The 22,181-nt window shown below is 41.9% G+C and overlaps 1 protein-coding gene across 1 annotated transcript in view; it reads right to left on the bottom strand.

Moving 5' to 3' along the window:
• Positions 1 to 16,078, bottom strand: part of foxk2b (forkhead box K2b) — a 133,396-nt gene extending 117,318 nt beyond the window's left edge. Inside the window, exon 1 of the mRNA XM_043714480.1 lies at positions 15,390 to 16,078. Coding sequence (XP_043570415.1) covers positions 15,390 to 15,919 — 530 coding nt within the window. The 5' untranslated portion in view covers positions 15,920 to 16,078. The remainder of the gene's footprint in view (positions 1 to 15,389) is intronic.
• Positions 16,079 to 22,181: the final 6,103 nt, after the last annotated feature.

Here is a 22,181-nt window from a genome sequence, read left to right as displayed (position 1 = left end):
TCTGCTGTGTTCTTGAAACTATCATAGGTCTGTGGTTGGTTCTGTTAAGTTTCTTGTCAATAGTGATCCAGTATGGTATTTTGGTATGATGCCCATGTACCAACCACTGGTAGCTTGTGGTTGGGTAGAGTGCTGTCATCAATCTTTCTTCTTTTGGTAGTTTAAGTGGAGGGTAGACCATGAATAAGTTTCAGCAAATGAGAATTAGATAGCAAGATAAAGTTCACTATGTAACAGAAACAAAATAACCTTGTTAACTATTACTAACACAAGTTAAAAATATGTACGCCTCCATCAGTAAATTGTGCTAAAGGTCAGCTGATTTTCCAACCAGAGACTGAGAGACATCAGACTGGGCACAGTCAGCACAGCTCAAAGATTCACACATTCAGAACACATTACGTAGCACCAAAAATATTAATTCTGGGTGACTGTGTAGAGTTTTGAAAATTGCAACGTGCAATTTATCTATTTAAGGTTACATCACTAATGTAACCAACAAAGGCAGTCTGGAATGAAAATAAAATAATCCATGCCTTAATAGTGTACACAATTCAGATCCTGAATGCTCCTTATTGAATATTTTCAATTTCTTCCAAAGAACTTCACAATGGCAAAGATGAAGAAAGTATCGGGCAGAAAGTACAACTTTTAGACAGTCATTGTTTATGTTGGGAGCAAAGCAACTTACACTGGAAATTTAGCAGGGAATATGTTCAGGTTGTAATTGTTATTAAACAGAAAGGCATTTTAGTTCAGGGTTAACAAGAGGAAGGCCTACATTTTGTACACACAAACTAGATTGGTTGGCTAATTAATTCTGCTCAATGATAAAATCTGATCATTATTTGTAAGTTTATCTTTCAAAGGAATGCAACCCCGTTGTCTTTGATCAGAAGAAAAGAATATCTACATTCAATCTATTACTTACGGATAAGCATTTACAGCCATCATATGAATTCCTATGCTGTCAAAACTGATTATATTTCAAAAGGCACAAAGGTATTAGATTTTACAACAATAAGATAATAAAGGAAAAGGCCTGACCTCTCCTTTGGAGATGGCAAATTGGAAGATATTCTTGAAACTCTTACACCTGAGAAAAACCTAGAACTGAACAAGATTTGCACTAACTTATTCCACGCCCAAAGCAAAATATAATGTACCGAATGTTCCAAGGAATGGCAATCACACATGGACTATCACTCTACTCCTTTATACTTAGTCTCCCCCGGAATTCTGCGTTTCTGGCCTTAACTTCTAATTCGGATCTAGAAAACCATGGAGCACAACTGCGCTGTGAGTCTTCAAAGAAGTGAAGGGTTAGCTCTGGAAACCAAATCGTGCACCTTTATTTTTAAACAACAGTAACTGCCTTATTCAGGGAGTGAAAGATCCCATTGGCATGTTACAAGTTACAGAGAAAATTTAATTTGTGTGGTTAAGTGGATGAAGGAGTAGGATAGATCAGGTGTGGGGGTTAGTCACGTGTGGGGAGATAATAGAAAGGTTAGAGTAAAAACGGTCCTCAGTTAGTCACAATAATCCAGGAGATTAGAACATAAGAAACAGAAGCAGCCAGAGGTCTACTGAGCCCTCAAGCCTGCTCCACCATTCAACAAGACAAGGCCTATCCACCCCAGGCAACATATGTGCCAGCTGATATCTTACAATCCCCTGATGTTTCAAAAATTATATTTAGATTAGATTACTTATGGTGTGGAAACAGGCCTTTTGGCCCAACAGGTCCACACTAACCCTCTGAAGAGCAACCCACCCAGAGCCATTCCCCTACATTTACCCCTTCACCTAACACTACGGGCAATTTAGCATGGCCAATTCACCTAATCTGCACATTTTTGGACTGTGGGAGGAAACTGGAGCACCCGGAGGAAACCCACGCAGACACAGGGAGAATGTGCAAACTCCACACAGACAGTTGCCTGAGGCGGGAATTGAACCCATCTCTATGGCACTGTGAGGCAGCAGTGCTAACCACTTTCTCTTTAATTCCTTTCAGTGATTTAGGAAATTAAAATCTACTCAAAAAAACACTTATTCTGAATAACTATTCACACAATTAAGTCTGAACCTTCCAAAGTCTCTAAACCTAACTTAGAAATGTGGATTATTTTGGAGGAGTCTATATGCAAAGCAATTGCACATTGGAAGTTTAAACTTCTGGGCTGTTAATGTACAGTACGCCACAACCTCTGATGAGTCCTGTAGCACATATGTTGGAGTATGTCCAATCTTCAACTGTGAAGACCAGACAATCTGGGCCAAATAATTGTTTTCTGGTGTATTACGTAACAAACAAAAAAAGAGAAGTGACCAATATTGTATGCAATTGGTAACCAAATGTGACTTTGATTATGTAGAACATGACAAACAAAAAATTCAAAATACAAATACTTGACTTAAAAGCAAAGTACTACAAATACTGGAGATCTGAAACAAAAATAAAGTGCTGGAAAAACTCAGCAGCACTTGTGTGAGTAACTCACCTCCAAACTCCCTAAAGCCTATCCACCACGTACAAGGTACAAGTCAGGAAGTGTGATGGAATATGCTGCCTGGATCAGCGCATCTCCAACAACATTCAAGGGTGACACCATCAAGGACAAAACAACCTGCTTGATTGGCATTGCATCCACAAACATGCAATCACTCCACCATCAATGCTCAGTAGAAACAGTGTGTACTATTGACAAGATGCACTGCAGAAATTTGACAAAGAAATTACACAGCTCCTTCCAACCCATAACCAATTCCATCTAGAACGATGAGGGCAGCAGGTATGTGGGAACATAATCACCTGCAAGCTCCCCTCCAAACCACTCACCATCCTGACTTGGAAGCATATCTTGGCTCCTCCAGTGTCACTGCCTAAAAATCCTGAAATTTCTTCCCTAATGGCATCATGGGTCAAACTACAGCATGTTGACTTTAGTGGTTCAAGGCAGCAGCATGCCATCACCTTCTGAAGGACAACTAGGGATGAGCAATAAATGCTGGCCCAGCCAGCAACACCCACATCCTACGAATTAAAAAACGGAATCCAATGTGACTTCTGAATTGAAGTGCTGAAAAACAAATCACTTTGGACTCTCAATGCTGTTAAATAATCAAAGGCTGTCTATCTCGTCAACTATGCCAAAACAAATTTGAGAAAAAGAAACTTAGAGCTGGAGTTAGCAATTAGATTAGATTAGATTACTTTACAGTGTAAAGTAATCGGCCCAACAAGTCCACACCGACCCGCCGAAGCGCAAACCACCCATACCCCTACATTTACCCCTTACCTAAAACTACGGACCATTTAGCCTGGCCAATTCATCTGACCTGCACATCTTTGGACTGTGGGAGGAAACCGGAGCACCCGGAGGAAACCCACGCAGACATGGGGAGAATGTGCAAACTCCACACAGTCAGATTGAACCCGGGTCTCTGGCGCTGTGAGGCAGCAGTGCTAACCACTGTGCCACCGTGCCGCCCACAGATACAATGCAGAAATTCACCAAAATTTCTTAGATAGCACCTTCCTGGTCAAAATCCTGGAATTCCCTCCTTCATGGTATTATGGGTCAATCTACCATACATGGATTGCAGCAGTGCATTACCACCTTCTCGAGGGTGGCTAGGGATGGACAAACAATGCTGGCCAACTAGCAATGCCCATGTCCTGTGAATGAATAAAAAAAAACAGCAGACTGATTTCAAAAGGAGAACAAAGGTTTTGAATTCAATACAATAAGAGTCTATAGGAACCAATAAACTGTGCCATCAATAGGAGTGATAAAGAGCTGGAGTTAGTATAAGATAGATGAAACAACAGAATTTTAGATCAATTGGAAAGGAGGCTCACCAAACTTTGTGGACAAAACTGAAGATATCAAAGTCTGGAAGAGACATTTGCAGATCTGACTTTCTTTGGCAGTTTGGGAAATTAAAGATGTCTTCATATAATTTTTCCACTTAGGTGGGAAACGTGATTTGAAGTACAGATCAGTTTATAATATAATTCTGAGTCATTTGCCGAAGATGTTTTGGAATAAAACAGCCACCTGCCTGTAACATATCAATACGAAATTCTACAAATTAATAAATTAAATTTTCCTTCAAAAATCTCCAAGGATGTTACCCAACCAGGGAGGAATGTTTTAAATTTATAAACTTTGTTGTAAATGAATTTCTCTGTTGTTATGATTGTAGTCTTGAAGCTGAATGTGGCTACTTTAATTAAGAGAAGTTATTGGAGTCGAAGGTCTTTTAGGTAGCTGTTCATTTAACATTCTAAAACTATACTTAATAAAGTTTTGCAAGAGGTCTGCACAGTCACATCTCTCTTCAGAAACTCACCATTGTTTTGTGATTTTGTACCTCACTAACAGCACGGTTGACTATTTATTCAAGTAGAAAGTGAGGACTGTAGATGCTGGAGATCAGAGCTGAAAATGTGTTGCTGGAAAAGCGCAGCAGGTCAGGCAGCATCCAAGGAGCAGGAGAATCGACGTTTCGGGCATAAGCCCTTCTTCAGTATTTATTCAAGTACTCACTCTACAATCAGTAAGATTACTACCTTATGGGAGTCCACAGTTACTTTACTTAATTGCGCCAACAGCAACATTTTGAATATTATTTTAAGAGAATGTTCAGATAGTATTGCCTGTTATCGCTGAATCAAGATATAAAAATATGAGCAGCAGACTGTGCGTGCTGAATTTCTTTGTTAGATTTGTATGCCGAATTCTCTTGTAACTTCTACATTTCTGTTTTTATTTTCAAATAAAACAACCTATTGTAGCTACCGAGCCTGACAAAGAGACTAGTGAGCTTACATGAAGAAAGTAACGCAATATGATGGCCATAATACAACAAAGGATACCAAAGAGGGAAGCATCAGACAACATTTGGTACACTACAAGCTGCCTGCAGTAAAGCAGAAGCTGCCTGTTTGATGAAATCCCAGGAAACACAATTATTCCACATACAATGCTTATGCAGAACAAGGAGTACCAGATTTGAAGGGCAGCCAGATCAGTAGCACTTGGTAACTAAATTAGCTCAGGGTCATCCTTTGCAGTCAGTTTTGAATAAGTACAAAAAAAATCTGCCAGCCATTGAGGTGATCTTCGGTGCAACCCCAGACAAAAGTGCTGAGTGAGGGTTAGGACAAGGACAAAATGGGACAACAGTGCGACTGGAAAGAGCATGGCAGACATTGAACAGTAAGTAAAAGGGGAAGAGAATATAAAAAGAACACATACAACACAATGGACATCTTGGAGGAGAAATTCTAAATTTTCTGCAATTTGGGAACATCTGCAAAAGATAGGGAGCATCAGAAAAATGAGCACCCATTTCCCCAACATGAATTGGAAGGCTACAGACTTCCGGACAATGTTTAGCGTTTTCTGACAAAGTGTGCTTTTGAGATTTAGTCACTTAAAGACTTGGGCAAGCAACATGTGAAAATAAATATACCACTATCATAAATGAGGTAATCCCCATATATTTAATAATGTATGCCTGCATGAAGTGGATGAGAAGCAATCTGTTAAGCTATGGATCAGCCAGAGAATTAGCTTTCTGTGAAGCTGCCTTTCAGAAATTGGAGCCAACACTTTCTATAAAGGCCTTACAGAGAAAAAGCACATTACTAAAAGATGACAGTAAATATGAACCACACTGTAGCTTCGAGCATTGGTGTAGTAACCAAGTAAGCCACATGACAAGTACAGAGGAGAAAGTGAGGACTGAGATGCTAGAAATCAGCGTCGAGTGTGGTGCTGGAAAAGCACAGCAGGTCAAGCAGCAACCGAGGAGCAGGAAAATCATTTTAGGCATAAGCCCTTCAACACATTCCTTTTCCAATACCACTCTTGACAAGTGACAAGTACAGTCTTAGACCGATCATGAAGCTCTCCTCTGAAGAACGCATAGGCTCATCACCCTGCAGGAATCGGATTCTGGAACCAATGGTTACAATAAGAAATGTCAAAACAAGAAATCTGTGCAGCAAAACAGAGAATGCGTCCAACACCAATAAGTAAAAGCACACATACAGGATTAATGTCAAATCAGATCAAGGTGACGATTCAGAAAGGGTAAATTTTCAACAAGCAAGCAGACTTTCAACATTGAGAATGTGACATGCTGCGTAGATGAACAAAAGAAGAATAAGGTCTTTAGTCATTCGAGCCAGCTCAGTCATTCAATTATCATGCATATGATCTCCATATTCCTTAATGTCATCAGTCTCCAGAAAACTATTAATTTCAGTCTTGACCACGGTTAATTATTGAACTTCTACAGTCCTCGGTATAAAGAATTCCAAAAGTCTGCTACCCCAAGTGAAGAAATTCCTCATTTTAGTCTTAAATAGACTATCCCTTATAAGGGGTAAACTCACCAGCCAAAGGACATCCCACATCTCACACTGTAAGGATTATCCAAGTTCCAATGAGGCAACATCTCATTCTTCAAACTGTAGGAAATACAACCCAGTCTCATTACCAGAAATAAATCTGGTAAACCTCTGTTGCTCTCTCAATAAATATGACTAGTGTATCCTTCTTTAGATAAGGGGACTCAACCTGTAATGCAATAACCCAGGTGAGGTCTCACTAAGTTCTATACATTGTAGCAAGGTTTCTTTACTGCTGTACTCAAATCCCCTTGCAATGATGGCCAACATACCAATAGACTTCCTAATTGCTTGCTGCTCCTGCTTGCTAATTAAATGAAACATTAGGCCACTTTTGGACACCCACACTTTCCAAACTCTAACCATTTAAAAAACATTTTTTTTCTATCTTTGTTTTTCTCTAACAAAGTGAATAAAGGACCGTGGACATTTATGACACTTAGAAAACGTTTATGAAGCTGCTGAGGCACCTTTCTGCAGAATACAAAGAACAAGTGAAGAGCTAGATTCCCAAGTCTAATTTAGCCAGAACAGGAAATGGATCCATCTTGAAGGCATTATTCTGAACAACATGCAGTTAAATTAGACCTTCAGTTCGTGGCTCAGGGTGCAATCAGCAATTCACCTGAAGAAAAATGGTAAACACATGCGCACTGCTAAAGACAAAAAGAAACATAAATAGATGCCAACATCTTTCTAGTCAGGATCCTGAAAGATGTGTATCTGACTATTGGGAGTAAATGATACCAATCCTCAGCATCCAAAGTAACTGGGTGCAATAGGTCACCTATTTATTGCATTGCTGAAATGACATTGCAATACAGCTAAAGCAAGTCTGCACTGGCACCAAAAGCGTTCTACTTGTCATATACAGAATGGTGACCCTGATATTGCTAGTCACTGAGTATGGAAGTCAATATTCTGATCATTTGAGAGACTGCATTATACTAAATTCAGAGTGACACAGTGATAGTGAAGAAATGACTGATGACTATCTAATTTCAGACTATACCACTTGAAAATGAAGACCAGCCTGATTTTTATCAAAGAGCTCAAATGTAATAGTTCCATACTGAGTGTCATGTTGGAAACATCTTCAGATTTGTTTACATATTTACTGAGGTATATATGAAAACTGGTCTTTGAATGTTGTGTAAGACCCAAGTCCTCCAGTGGCAACCTCCAAATGCAGACATACCAACCACAATGACTAGGATTCATGAGTGCCTGCAAAATATAGAATACTTCCAATACTTTACAAGTCAACTTTCAAAGAAGGCTGACACAAACGAAATTCAACATTGCCTGAAACCTGATGCAGACTTTGGCCACTTGAGGAAGTGGATGTTTGAAGATTGCAACATCAATATTGAAATTAAGTTCATGGCCTACCATGTAGTCATGGTCCCTACAGTACAGTATAGACTGAAACATGTACAACCTACATGAGGCACTTCAAAGCACTAGAGTGCTGCATCAATACTACCTGCAGAAATCCTCTATCACCAACTAGGAGGACAGGCACATCAAAACAGTGTGCTCTCACAAGCATCAAGTTATGATTATCTACCATCAGCATCCTTGGATTAGTCATATAGTTCAGATGCCAGATACAAAGTCTCAAAGCAGACCATCTTCTCTTAGCTCAGACAGAGTAGACTCATTCCAGGAAGTACTTCAAGGATGTGCTGACAGCCAACATGGAAAAAAAAAATCCAACATTGGTAACAACTCCTGAAACACCACTGCCTTGGACCAAAGTACATTGAAGCATGGACTGTGGGAACACTCCCAGCACTTTAATATTCAAAATGAAGAGGTCAAGTGACAGTGCTGAAAAGGACAAGCCATGACTTGAACTAATAATACACAATACATCACACATGACAATTGCCAAATGTACCATAAAGCCTGGTGATTCCAACTGGTGCATCAGCATCCATCTTCAGCCTCACAGAAAACAATCATCATTGCCAGTGAATAGCAGCTTACAATAGACCTGTTTCTCAGCTCCCTTGTAACTTGCGTATATTACATCTCGTCTGGAAATAGACGTACCTGTTTATACTTCACCAATCCTCTGCTTGCTGAGAAGTTGTGACTTAAGTAACAATAGTAACTATCACACTTAAAGTTCAAAAACAAACTAGGACTGCTGGAGAAACTCATTAGGTTTGGCAACATCAGAGGATAACATTTTAAGTCCGGATGACTTTTTTTTAAGAATCCATATGTCGTCCCATTCCTGCCTCAATCAAAGCAAAATGCTCAGAGAAGTTTTACCTCCTCCATCTTACTCCGGGCCCTGGAGGGAGAAAGAATGATCGCTCATGTGCACAGAGACATAAGTTTTGGTCTTCTCTCGAACAGCAGTTTCTGGTTGAATTACATAGTCACTTACAGGCAAGAGCATCCAGATAAGGCAACGTACATATTGACTGGGTGACTGTTATAATCAGTGAGCGTCAACAGTAAACATTAAGCCATCTGTTGTTACACAATGAATAACTGGCTTCACATAAAGAATACTTTTTACCTTGTTAACTGATTTTACATACTGAATGCTTCTTCATCTTGTTAAATGGCTTTACATAGTGAATGCTTTTCCACCTTGTTAACCCACTACACTTGCTTCCAGCACCTCATTGTTTACTGCAACTTTTTATCTGATCTGAGTCATGCTTAACGAAACCTTCTGTTTCACAAAACCAAAATTTAACTCTTTCCCTACCTGCTCATATCCTATACACGTTCTCACCTACAGCGTGGAAACTGGCCCTTCTGCCCGGCAAGTCCACAATAACCCTCCGAACAGTACTCCACCCAAACTCATTCCACATTATTCTACATTTACCCCTAACCTACAAGGTAATGAGCATGGTCAATTCACCTAACCACCACATCTTTGGATTGTGGGAGGAAATCAGAGCACTGAGAGGAAACCCACACAGACATGGGGAGAATGTGCAAATTGGAACATGAGACTGGAATCAAACCCAGGCTCCTGGTGCTGTGAGGCTGCAATGATAACCACTGAGCTGCCCTACTCTTCTTCTGAAAAAGTCATAGAAGCATTCTTCTGAAGAGTCATAGCGGAATCAAAATGTTAACGCTTTTTCTCTCTCCACAGATGCTGCCAGGCATGGCAAGTTTTTCCAGCATTGCGCTTGCTTTAGATTTCCAGCATCCACATCATTTTGTTTTTACACTTAAAGTACTTCTATAAACACTGTTCATAACTCAAGTACCCTACTCACCATCCACGATAGGTCCTGGTTTAAAACCAGAAACAAACATCATCAAGTATTTGGGGTCTTGGTACAATGGTAGCATCCCTAACTCTGTGCCAGAGGTCCCTCCTCAGGATGCGACAGCCACACGTCGTGTGTAATAATACATCCAAACACGTTGATAAACAAGTGTCACTGTGACTTGTCCAAAGAATGTTTCTCCGTGATGCTGCTAGCCACACCAGACAAGAATGGCATGCTATGAGGAAACAGTGTAAAGCCTGTAACAAAGGCAATGATTTACTTGCGTTGATTGTCCTAGATATTGCTCATGTGCAAAATCAACTAAGATCAACACCACCAGAAAGATGACAACTACTATGCTCAAGAGAAGTCGAAGAAAATGCAGCTAAGGACCCTGAAAATACCAATTAATATTATTATTTCCATCAATCTGTTTAGACAGGCTATGTGAAATTTGAACCCAGTCACTTTCAGACATAGTAACTATCCTCATGTGATAGTGACCATTGGTTGTTCAGACACAGATGCTTTCTCAGATACTGGTACATCTGTCAATGTTATGGTGGATAAAACGTTCACCACAGCTTCAGGACTGCTCCATTCTCTCCAAACCAGGGAATAGGAAGTTTTACTTTACAGTGAAGCATTAGGTTCACAGGGCTTAGAAGCTGATGTTTTACTTACACTAGAAAGCTGCATTCTACATCATATCTGGAGAATGTGGTAATGTACTTAACAGTTTCCACAAGCAATAGATCTACACAGAATTACAGTTGAAATTTTCACTGGTACCAGCAAACTGCAACGGTGTTATTTGCAAATTGCTTATTAACCCAATGTGCTCCCAATTGCACAGTCCCAATTACTATTTCAGAAAGCACAGATAAGAACTTCAGTGCCAATTTGACCTTGAGAAAGTTGAGGATGAGCCGAACCCCTGGCTCCTAGCCACACAAGTCAAATAACCCCAGAGCAAAGATTAGAATCTACACTGATTTGTGGTCAACAAAAACAAAAAAACTAGACAGACGATTAATATCGACAACCGATGTTATCATAGAGAAAGTGAATGGAGCTAAAAACTCTACTAAATTTGACCTCAAACCAGGCTCCTATCAAATTAGGCTCGCAAAAAAATCAAGGGGCCCTTAACGGCACTCTCCATTCACATTGGACACTTTTTGCACAGGAGGCTCAACCCTTAGAATCAATTCATCAGATCTTAACACTTGAGGATTAAGCGGACACTTCAATAACATGAAGGCATAGTAAACATTCATGATGACATCCTCATCTATGGTTGCACTGACTGTAAACTCAAGGCATACCTACAACACCTTAGAGAATGTAGCCTCAAAAGTCACTATTAAAATGATAAAATTGAATTCTTCATCCATATGTTCAGCAGTAGAGTATAATCTAAAGGCACTGCAAGAACAGTGGATCCTACAATTATAAAGAAAGTTTTAAATCTGTCGGGTGTTGTGTTGTTTCATTCGTAATCTTGCTATATATTTGTCCATGTGATTTGACAAAAGAGACCAATTTGGAGAAGACTGCATCACACAAACCAGTTGTACATCAGATGAAATCACAGTTGTCAGCAAGCTGTCTACTACATGCCAGCCTGTCATGGCTCTGTTTATATTGCAGTGGTGCAATGATATTGGCTTGTAAGCAGTTCTTTGGAGAAAACGTGCGAGCACAACAGAGAGCGAGCATGAGGACCCTCAACCATATGGAGTATCTTACACTTTCATCCCTAGTTATATGGAAGAAGTTTGGAGGTAACCAATCATGTCACAAATAAGTTTGATCAATAATGCACACAGAAATCTACCTACTCAAAATCCAAGATCACAAGCTCCTGGTCTTTAAATCCTGGTTGAGTAGCAACAGCCATCGATCAAGACTGACAGTTGGCATAAAGAAAAAGATCATCAAACGACGCCTTGACTACATAAATCTACATATGGTGTCAAAGTTACCATAATTAGTGGACATTAAAACAGCAACAAAACAAGATAAAGTATTGCAAATTTGTGGGGTCAATAGAATCATGAAATTAGAAATTCATGATCAAGCATGTGTCTATAAATTATTCACACGTCTGGTCTTCAGTGTTCAAAATGAGTTCATTGCTATGAGCATTATTTGATATTGCCTTATGTGGTTAATGTACTGTTGTTCCACAGTCACTGCGGAAGCATGTTGCAGATGTAGTAAGAGATTCATCAGGGAATTTGAAAACATACAAACATCAAGTTGCACATACATTAGACTAGGCAAGGATAGAAGATTTCCTCTCCAAAAAAATCTCAAACTCATTAAACAACAATTCAGTGAGTTCATGGCCATTCAATCAATGAATTGAATTTAAACCCCCTACCAGAGTAAGATATGAACTCATTTCTGATTTTTAGTCCCAGCTTCAGGATTACTATTCTAGTGGCACAGCCACAATGGTACTGACCCAAATGAACAATGGATAAATGATTGAACAGGGACTAAAAGATAAAAAAGCAGGGGCAAGTCAAATATCTCTGTTCCATTCTATTGCCAAAATAGGCCCATCATTAACTGTACTGCTTGAAACACTACTTTCAACGTGGGTGTCCTGAAGATATTGTAGCCACATTCCACCAATCACCTGCTGCTTGACCCCAGTTCCCAAGCATGATGTAATAAAATGTCTGATGTTATAAACTCATCAGCCCGATTGCCAAGCAACAAATGTCTGTTAGGTCACATATTTGGCTTTATTCCAGGTGATCACACACCAAGCAAAACATGAAGTTTTTATACCATGTGTATTTCACCAAGCTCAGAATTGCTCAGTTGACAATATCCGGTTAAAAGACAATTTCTCAGTCTTTCATCTTGCACCTTTTAACCCAACAGCGAATGAATGAAGAGACATGGCCAGTTTTTAAATACTGGTCCGGTTATAAGTATCTGTACAATCCCTTAAACCATTTATTTCTCCCAATGCAACCTTATTTAACTCCATCCTTTCTTAAGGTTCCCTGCTGCCAAAACCCTTATTTATACCTTTGTTAAATCTAGATTTACTTGTCCGTCTCACTCCATGCCAATCTCCCATATAAAACCCTGACAAAATTCAGAGCATTCAAATTCCTGTCTAAAGCAACGTTCCACTTACTCAGCCGCCATGTCATTACAAGGTTTACCAGTTAGCAATGCTTCAATTTTAAAATTTCCAAACTTGCCTTCAAACTTCTCCGAGGCCTCGCCGCCTCCTTCTCTGTGTAATTTCCTCCAGCCACAGAACCTTCTGAGATATCGGCACTCCTCCAAAGTTGAATTTGTGTACATCTGATTTTAATCATTCGATCAGCAGCAGCCGTGCTTTCAGACACCCAGAATCAGATTTGAAATTTCCTACATTGACCTCTTTGCCTCTCTTCCCACTTTAAAATTTGTATTTAAAACTTAATGTTTGATCAAGCTTCTGGTCATGTTCTAATATTGGTGTGGCTGGCTGTCAAATCCATGAAGTACCACTCCCATAAAGTGCATTGGGATATTTTCCCCACAATACAAGCATCTAATATACATCTTTGCTGTAAAAACAAACAATCTTCTCTAGTGTTTCAGTTAGTTATATTGAAAATCCTCTAGTCAGTAAAAAGGCAGTTTCAACCTCACAGTAACAAAAAAATTCATATGAACATATGAATCTGGATCAGAAGTAGAGCCATATGATCTTTCCATAGAAGCACAGAAAATAGAGGTAGCAGTAGGCCATTCAGTCCTTTAAGCTTGCTCTGCCATTTAATATAATTGTGGAAATATTTGATTTTCTATAGTACAGTCAAAACAGCTATATCATTATCCAACCTAATACCTTGTTCCCACTTTCTCTCCATAGCCCTTGATCCCAATGGTCCTAAGAACTACATCTAATTCCTTCCAGAAAACACTCAACATTTTGGCCACAATTGCTTTCTGCACAATTGCGGAGAATTCCACAGACTCACCACTGAATGAAGTAATTTCTAATTTCAGTCCTATATGGCCAACTGTGATCCCTGGTTACAGACTCCCTAGTCATTGGGAACATCCTTTTTGTATTTAACCTGACTAGTCTTGTTAGAATTTTGTAGGTTTCTATGAGCTTTCCACCGAGGGAGTTTTGGTCCAACTAATCTAGACCCTCTTCACACATCAGTCTTGCCATCCCAAGAATCAGTCTACCGTTCAATAAGATCATGGCTGATGTATCTCTGTTTTGAATTCCACGTTTCTTAATTTTTAAAATTAACTCATGGATAAAACAGAACTGCTTCCATGTGGCAGACACACAATTAAAATAGTACAAGATCAACTTTTTAAAACATGAAATTAACAACACTCCAGGGTTTAGAGCTTCTAATGATATAGCTGTTTTGACTGTACTATAGAAAATCAAATATTTCCATCAGTGGATAAAACGAAATTTTGTTACAATGGCAGAAAAACCTGCTAACCCTTAATGATAACTGTGCAAATAAATATAACTCAGTACTACCCCCTCACATGGCTGTGAAAACAGACAAAACAGCTTTCAGTTTTGCCTTAATTACAAAGTACAATTTAAACAAATATGAACATTTATAAATCCACTCTGAACTATTAGTACATTTGATGGTAAACGTAATCCATCACCCCCCCCCCCCCGCCCCCGGACTCGGTCTAAAATATTAACATTCCAGATCCAACCAAGCCTTCCAGGCATTTCCACCTGACTTTTATTATGACCCCACGACAGACTAGGCGGCGGACTATGCACCATCAATTGAGCCGACAAGGGCCGATTCCGGAATTTACATTCGTTATGTAAAATTAAAAATATACTTAACCCCGTTTAGAGAAGAAAAAAAAGTGGCCATAAAAGACGATTAAAAACATCTGAAGAAAAACTAAACGAGTTCAATGTTATTGAGGATTTTCGATGCTAATATTGCCCAATACAACGATTTGCTACACACACACCGCCTTGCAATAATAAACTCGCCTGTAGGGGCGAAAACAACTGGTTACGGAAATGAGACGTACAGTATTACTGCAGGTGTTTACAGAGTAAAATGATTTTCTAACATATTTACATAACATACATAAAGTCGACAAATACTTTGTTCGACTTCCCGTAATTTCCAGCAATAATTACGAAAGCTAAAAAAAAAGGAAAACGAAAGGCACCCCTCCCTTTTCCAAGCCTGTCACATACACCTTCACTGCGGATCTCCACACATTGATCTAGGTTAGTAACATCGGCAAGGTGAAAATGTACAATGCTTCCACAGGAGGAGACCGCTGATAAATTATCCTGAAAATTAAACCTCCCGGAGGGCGAAATGAGGGACAAGACGTACTTACTCAGGGCAGTGCCTCAAATCTCAACACGTGTTTGTATTGGGAGAGTGACGGATAAGCTCACACACGTGCGTTTACATATGCATTTCAGATAAACGACACTACAGTTAAACAGAGATGGATTGCAACAGGAGTGTGTTTCAGATGTGCACAGGTATATTTTTTAACCTTCCTCATATTGCCACTAGCCATACGTGTGTCACATACATTGTTTAGAGCAGGAATACGGCAGATTGCAAGGTGGAGAATCAAGGTTAATGCTGATGTGTTATTGATCGCTGTCTGATGGTTGGGAGACATACTTTGGATGGTTTTATCTCGTTACTCACACTCTGGGGAGCTGCAAGGGCGGCGCTCCCCGCCGCTGGAAGACACCGTCCACGAACACCCCGTTCTTGCCCAGACACCGCAGGTAGAATCCAGCGGCGGCGGAGGCTGCAGACGAGGGGTCCCCGCCGCGGAAGATCTCCAGGTGGCGGCGGGAGATGAAGCTCGAGTGGCCCATGTTGACGTCTACTTGGCCCTGGCTGGAGTTGCGGCCGATGGTCACGCTCCTCTTCTTCATGAGGAACTCGAAGTCGCGGCCCTCCAGGCGGGCCAGCACCTCGGAGCCACCGCCGCCGCCCGAGTGATGGTGATGGGGGTGAGCCGGGGCAGAGGACGAAGAGGAGTCGCCGCCGCCCCCGTTCACATCCTCCCCGGGCTCCCAGTGAACCTGGACCCGGGACGGGCTGCACGGAGCCGACTTGAGGGCCAAAAGGGCACGGGCCCCGCAGTTGGTGCTGCTGCTGCTATTATTGTTATTATTACTGATGGCATTGGGACTCGAATCCGTCAGATCCGCGGTGGCGCCAGACATTTTATATTAGTATATTTTTAATTTAAAAAAAAACGGGGATCAATTTATTTTATCTTTCGCTCCCCTACAGCAGCAGCGGCGGCGGCGGCAGCCCAGAGACGGTTGGAGAGAGGGGGGGGGGAAGGAGAGTGCATCAACAGAAACCAAACTTGACGCCGGAAGAAACGTCAACCACCCCTTCTGATGGACGACTGCGCCGACCAATCGGAGGCCCGAACAGCCGCTCGTGCTGATCGGCAGACCCGCCGACCAATCGTGGCCCGGCGCGGCTCCTCCTCCCCCTCTCCCGGGTCGAAGGGTGACCGCCGTCGCTGCCAATGGCTGCGTTGCGCGAGGAGTGAAGGGGCGGGGAAGTCCACGCCCTCCCAGCAGGTTCGGTTGAAGCGCAAAGGGTCGGGGCTGCGGAAAGGAGAAGAGGGAGAGAAGTCCCGGACTGGATCAGCGGCCAACCGGCGGAGCGGACTACCGGTTAACGCCGAGGCGGCCAGTTTGGAAAGGCGGGTGGGGGTACCATTCGATTCTCTCTCCTCCTTTTAGTTTTGCGGCGTCCCGGATACAGATTGTGGTGTTGATGCAGGCCTCCCACCTGCTGGACGGTGGGTAGCCATCAGTCTTTACATTCGACGTCAATGCGGTGCAAAGGACATGGCAAATCACCACCGGGGAGACGGGGTTGGCGGGGGGTGTGTGTGTGGGGGAGGGGGTGGAAGCTGGTTAGAATATTTTCTCAACCAGCAGCCACCTCCCCTCCCCTCCCCTTCCCCAAAACTAAAGGTAAAAGCCTGAATTCCCAGGTGGGGTTTCGGATGTGATCCAGTCCGGGTGTTGCGGCCGGCGGGCCGTCGCTTTGACGGGTTTGGGTGGGGGAGCCACTCCGCTTAATAAAAGGGTTTTGGGGGGGGCGGCGGGGGAAGAAACCGGGTGGAAAATACAAAACAAACTGCCTGTGCCGCCTGGTGGGGGTCGGCCTGGGCCCTGGGTGGGGGAGGGGGTGGTTGGCAGGGGGTGTGCCCGGATCTGGCTCTCCCCTCCCCCACCCTGACATGTGCTCCGCTCAGTGGCACTGGTGCCCATGGCTGTGTATGTGTGTGTCTCTGTCTGTCTGGCCCTGCCCCCAGGCGCACGGGGAGTGTTTGTAAACACTGAGCCTCAGCAGCAGTAGCAAGGGAGGGGCAGGCACACTCACACAACCAATAGACAGCCTCGCTGTCGGATGCACACAGGCGCTGCTGGGGCAGGATTTGCATTATTAAAAGTGGGAAATTAAAAACAAAACCCACCCACAAACATCACCCGCGCCTTGCTGAATTGCACCGGAGTCTGCAGCGCCAGTAGGCATGCAGCTCCCACTCAGCTTTGGCTGCGATCGGATGGGTACCACTATTAACTTTTGAACTGCCCAGAGCGACCACCCAGGTAGTGCAGAAGGTGTACTACACTATCGAAGGCGTCATAATTTGTGTGTGATGTGAAATTGAAGTCTATCTGCCAGTTCGTTTGGGGAGGCAAAGAGATGCAATGGCATTCCATTGAAGAAGAGTTATGCCTGTTGCCCTGACAAATTTCTATACTCTTATCATGCTATTAATCACATTCATAAATTTTTAAAAGTAGAATATGGATATTAGTCTGTAATGCTGACACAACTGAAACAGAACTGCTCTATTTTTTCAGATGAAAACAACAAATGCTGGAGATCAGAGCGGGTCAGGCAACATCCATGGAGAGAGAGCAAGCGTTTCGCGTCCAGATGACTCTTCACCCATAGATATTGCCTGACCCACTGTGATCTCCAGCATTTGTTGTTTTCAGTACAGATTCCAGCATCTGCAGTAAATTATTCCTATATTGTCAGGTACTGTTCCTTACTTTAACTGTCCTACATCCCATCATGGATGTGCTTGGTATTGTATTTCTCGGATGTGGCTGAACTGGGACCCTCAATTGGGTGATTAGAGTTGGACTGCAAGTCTGTGAGTTGGCTGTCAGGATAATGATAATATCGTGACTCCACAAGATATGTCGTAATTTTGGTTTCTCTAAATCTTCCAGCCAGCTTTTATGGTCACCAGAGACCCCCTCCCACTCTGCCAAGGACATGGAGGTCCTGGGCCTCCACTGCCGCTCCCTCACCACCAGACGCCTGGAAGAAGAGCACCTCATCTTCCGCCTCGGAACACTTCAACCCCAGGGCATCAATGTGGATTTCAACAGCTTCCTCATTTCCCCTTCCCCCACCTCATCCTAGTTTCAAACTTCCAGCTCAGCACTGTCCCCATGACTTGTCCGACCTGCCTAGCTCCTTTTCCACCTATCCACTCCACCCTCTCCTCCCTGACCTATCACCTTCGTCTCCTCCCCCACTCACCCATTGTATTCTATGCTACTCTCTCCCCACCCCCACCCTCCCCTAGCTTATCTCTCCACGCTTCAGGCTCACTGCCTTTATTCCTGATGAAGGGCTTTTGTCCGAAATGTCGATTTCGCTGCTTGTTGGATGCTGCCTGAACTGCTGTGCTCTTCCAGCACCACTGATCCAGAAACCCCTCAATGCCCTGAGACCAGCTGTCTCGCGCACAGGACCACCCCACTGCTTTCCTGTTTCACTGTCAAAGTGTTCCTTATTTTCTTTAATAGGAGTCCATATCCCGACTCTCTTATCACCATATCCTTCTGTCCTCCTTCATGTAAAGTGGAGATAGAAATATTGTTGTGATCTCATGGAATCAAGGATATGCGGGTGGGAAAGTGGAGTTGAAGCCCAAATTCAGCCTTAATTATCATAATTGGCAGAATAGACTCAATGAGCTGTACTTTTTTTCTTTCTATTTCTAATGATTCTATATATTTTCTTTGCCTCCCCAAGAATGAATGGAAACTACCCACCTCAAATACTGCTTCTGGAAGTTCAACATTCTAACCATTCCCTGTTTCATGTAATACCTTTATATTTAAACCAGATCAGGATCTGCGATGAGAAAAGCAGTTATCATTTCAAGTTGCGGCCTTTCATCAGAGCAGCGTTTATGACATTTGTAGCATCCACAGTATTTTGTGTTTATACTCATGGCCCATTGTTTGGGGCCATAAAACCTTTGGCAACAACAGCCAGATTCTGACAATCCTGGAAATCTAAAACAAACGAGAAGATGCTGGAATATAGATGCCAGTCAGCATCTGCAGAAAGACAAACTGAGATAATGTTTCAAATCAATAACTTTTCAACAAAACTGATGTGACCATATACTGTGAACACATATACCTCTTGAATGAGGACATTCAACTTTTGGATTATCTGCTACCAGTCACTGGATAGTGTGATGAGAATTTCAGTCTTCTCAGACAGAACTAACAATATCACCCAGAATTTCTTCTCCAGTTTACTTACTTTGAGTGAAGATTGTTGGAAAGTTCATGTTTGGACACATCATTTTAAAATATATGGGGAGACAATGGTCTAATGGTCAATGTCAATTACCAATATGGTCAATATTGGTAATCTTGAACATCAGACTACTGTTCAAGAACCTTTCTTAATCATTCAGGGCATGTGGGCTTTTCTGAGTGGACCAGCATTTATTGCCCACAGCTATCTTCCCTTGAGAGGACTAGTGAGCTGTATTCTTCAAACACTACAGTTTATATGATATATATAACCCCACAATGCTGTTAAAGAGCAAGTTCCAGGATTTTGATTCAGTAACACTGAAGGAACGGTGATATTTTTCCAAGCCAGGATGGTGAATAGATGGTGAGAAATTTGCTGGATGTCGTGTTCCTATGTATCAGCTGCCTTTATCTTTCTAGTTGATGGTGATCTTGGATTTCAAAGGAGTCTTGGTGAATTTCTGTAATGCATCTTGTAGTCCCTATCCATTACTGCATTTTTCTCAGGACTGTTTGAGTATCTGAGGATTTATCAATGGTATTGAACATTGCTGATTGCACAATGAAAATCTCCATTTCTGTCCTTATGGTGGAGGGAAGATCATGAGAAAACAGCAGAAGATGATTGGGCCAAGGACACAAACCTGACACTACCTACCATTCAGGACTGGACTAGGACTGAAGAGCTTAGATCTGATCCATAGGTTGTAGAATCACTTAACTCGATCACTTGCTGCTTGTGGTGTTTCACCGCAAGTAGTCCTGTGTTGCAGGGCGAAATGAAAAGTAGGAATAAATGGCAGGCGGTGACAAGTGGGATACTGCAGGGATCGATATAGGACCCAGATATTCACATTATAAACTAATGATTTAGATGAGGGAACTAAATGTAAAACCACAAAATTTGTAGATGGTACAAAGCTAGGTGGAAGGGTGTGCTATGATGAGGATGCAGAGATATTGCAGAGTGATTTGGACAAGCTGAAGTGGGCAAATGCATGGCAGATGCAGTACAATGTGAGGTCATACATTTTGGTTGCAAAATTAGGAAGGCAGGTTATTATTTGAATGGCTATCATTTGAGAGAGAAATTTTCAATAAAACTTGGGTGCCCTTGTGCAGCAGTCACTGAAAGTAAGCACATAGGTGCGGAGGCAATAAAGAAGGCAAATTATATATTGGCCTTCATAGTGAGGATTCAAATACAGGAACAAGGGTGTCTTGCTGCAATTCTACAGGCATTGGCAAGGCCACACCTGAAATATTGTGTGCAGTTTTGGACTCCTTATCTGAGGAAGGATGTTCCTGCTATCGAGGAAATACAGCAAACGTTTACCTGGAGTGGCTGGACAGATTTATGAGGAGAAGTTGATTTGGTTAAGATTGTATTCATCGGAGTTTAGAAGAATGGTGGGCGTGGGGGCTGCAGGGAGCTTGTAGAAACCTATAAACATTCTAAAATGACTAGACAGGATTGATGTAGGAAGAATGTTTTTAATAGTGGGAGAGTCCGGAGTCAGGTGTCATACTTTAAGGATAAGGGGTAAATCTTTTCTGACTAAAATAAGGAGAAATTTCTTCACTCAGAGTGGTGAGCCTGTGGAATTCACCAACATGGAGAATGGTTGAGACCAAAACATTGTACATTTGCAAGAATGAGGTAGCTAAAATTCTTCTGGCTAAAGGGATCAACAGAAATGGAGGGAGGGCAGGATAAGGGCACTGAGCTTGATGATCAGCCATGATCATAATGAATGTCAGAGCTTGTTAGAGGGGTCAAATGCCCTACTCTGCTCCTATTTTCTAAGTTTCTGTGTTTTTATGTACTCCTGGTGCTGTTTTCCTTGCCTGCCTTCTTGCATCTATTCAGTGCGCCAGGGTTGATCTCCTGTCGCTATTATAGTGGTATATCGTATAGGCCATGAAATTGCAGATTATGATTAGATTAGATTCCCTCCAGTATGGAAACAGGCCCTTTGCACGGTGGCTCGGTGTTTACACTGCTGCCTCACAGCACTATGGACCTGAGTTCAATTCCAGCCTTGGATGACTGTCTGTGTGGAGTTTGCGCATTCTCCCTGTGATGCGTGGGTTTCCTCTGAGTGCTGCGGTTTCCTTCCACAATCAAAAGATGTGCAGGTTAGGTGAATTGGCCATGCTAAATTGCCCATTAGTCAGGGTAAATATAGGGTAGGGGAATGGATCTGGGTGGGTCACTCTTCAGAGGGTCGGTGTGGACTTGATAAGACAATGATTCTGCTGCTCTTGATAGCCCTGTTTCTAGATTTATTCAAAATCTATCCCATTTAATTCAATGATAAAGTGTCACAATACACTGAAGGATATTCTCAATGTATAGTTGGGGCTTCATTACTACAAGGACTGTGGGGTGTACACTATTAACAATACTGTCATGGACTGCTGTATCAATGGCAGACAGATTGTTGAGGATGAGGGTTAGTGTGTTTTACATTCTTGTTGGTTCCTTCACCACTTGCCATATACCTAAGTCTAGCAGATATGTCCTTTCAGACTTGACCAGCTCGATCATTACAGGTGTTGCAAAGCCACACTTCATAATGGATGTTGTAGCGTTTTTGCCCTTGGCATCAAAACTTGACTTAAGTGCCCCAATTTGTGGTATTTCACTGGCTATATATTAATGCTTACTTTTCTTAAACTGTTGTAAGAAATCTGAGAGAAAAATTGTTTCTACATTAAAACATCTTAATATATAATTTTGAGAGCACAATATATTCAATATTTTAAAAAATGGATATTTTGTTTCATCGTTAGGGAAAAAACTATCTGACTGTAAGTATCATCCAGTTGGATAACAAGAGAAGTTTGTTCATGTTGCACATATAGTAGCTGT

This window comes from Chiloscyllium plagiosum, chromosome 24 (assembly GCF_004010195.1).
Source record: "Chiloscyllium plagiosum isolate BGI_BamShark_2017 chromosome 24, ASM401019v2, whole genome shotgun sequence".
Classification (NCBI taxonomy): Eukaryota; Metazoa; Chordata; class Chondrichthyes; order Orectolobiformes; family Hemiscylliidae; genus Chiloscyllium; species Chiloscyllium plagiosum.
This window is presented reverse-complemented; position numbering and strand designations above follow the sequence as displayed.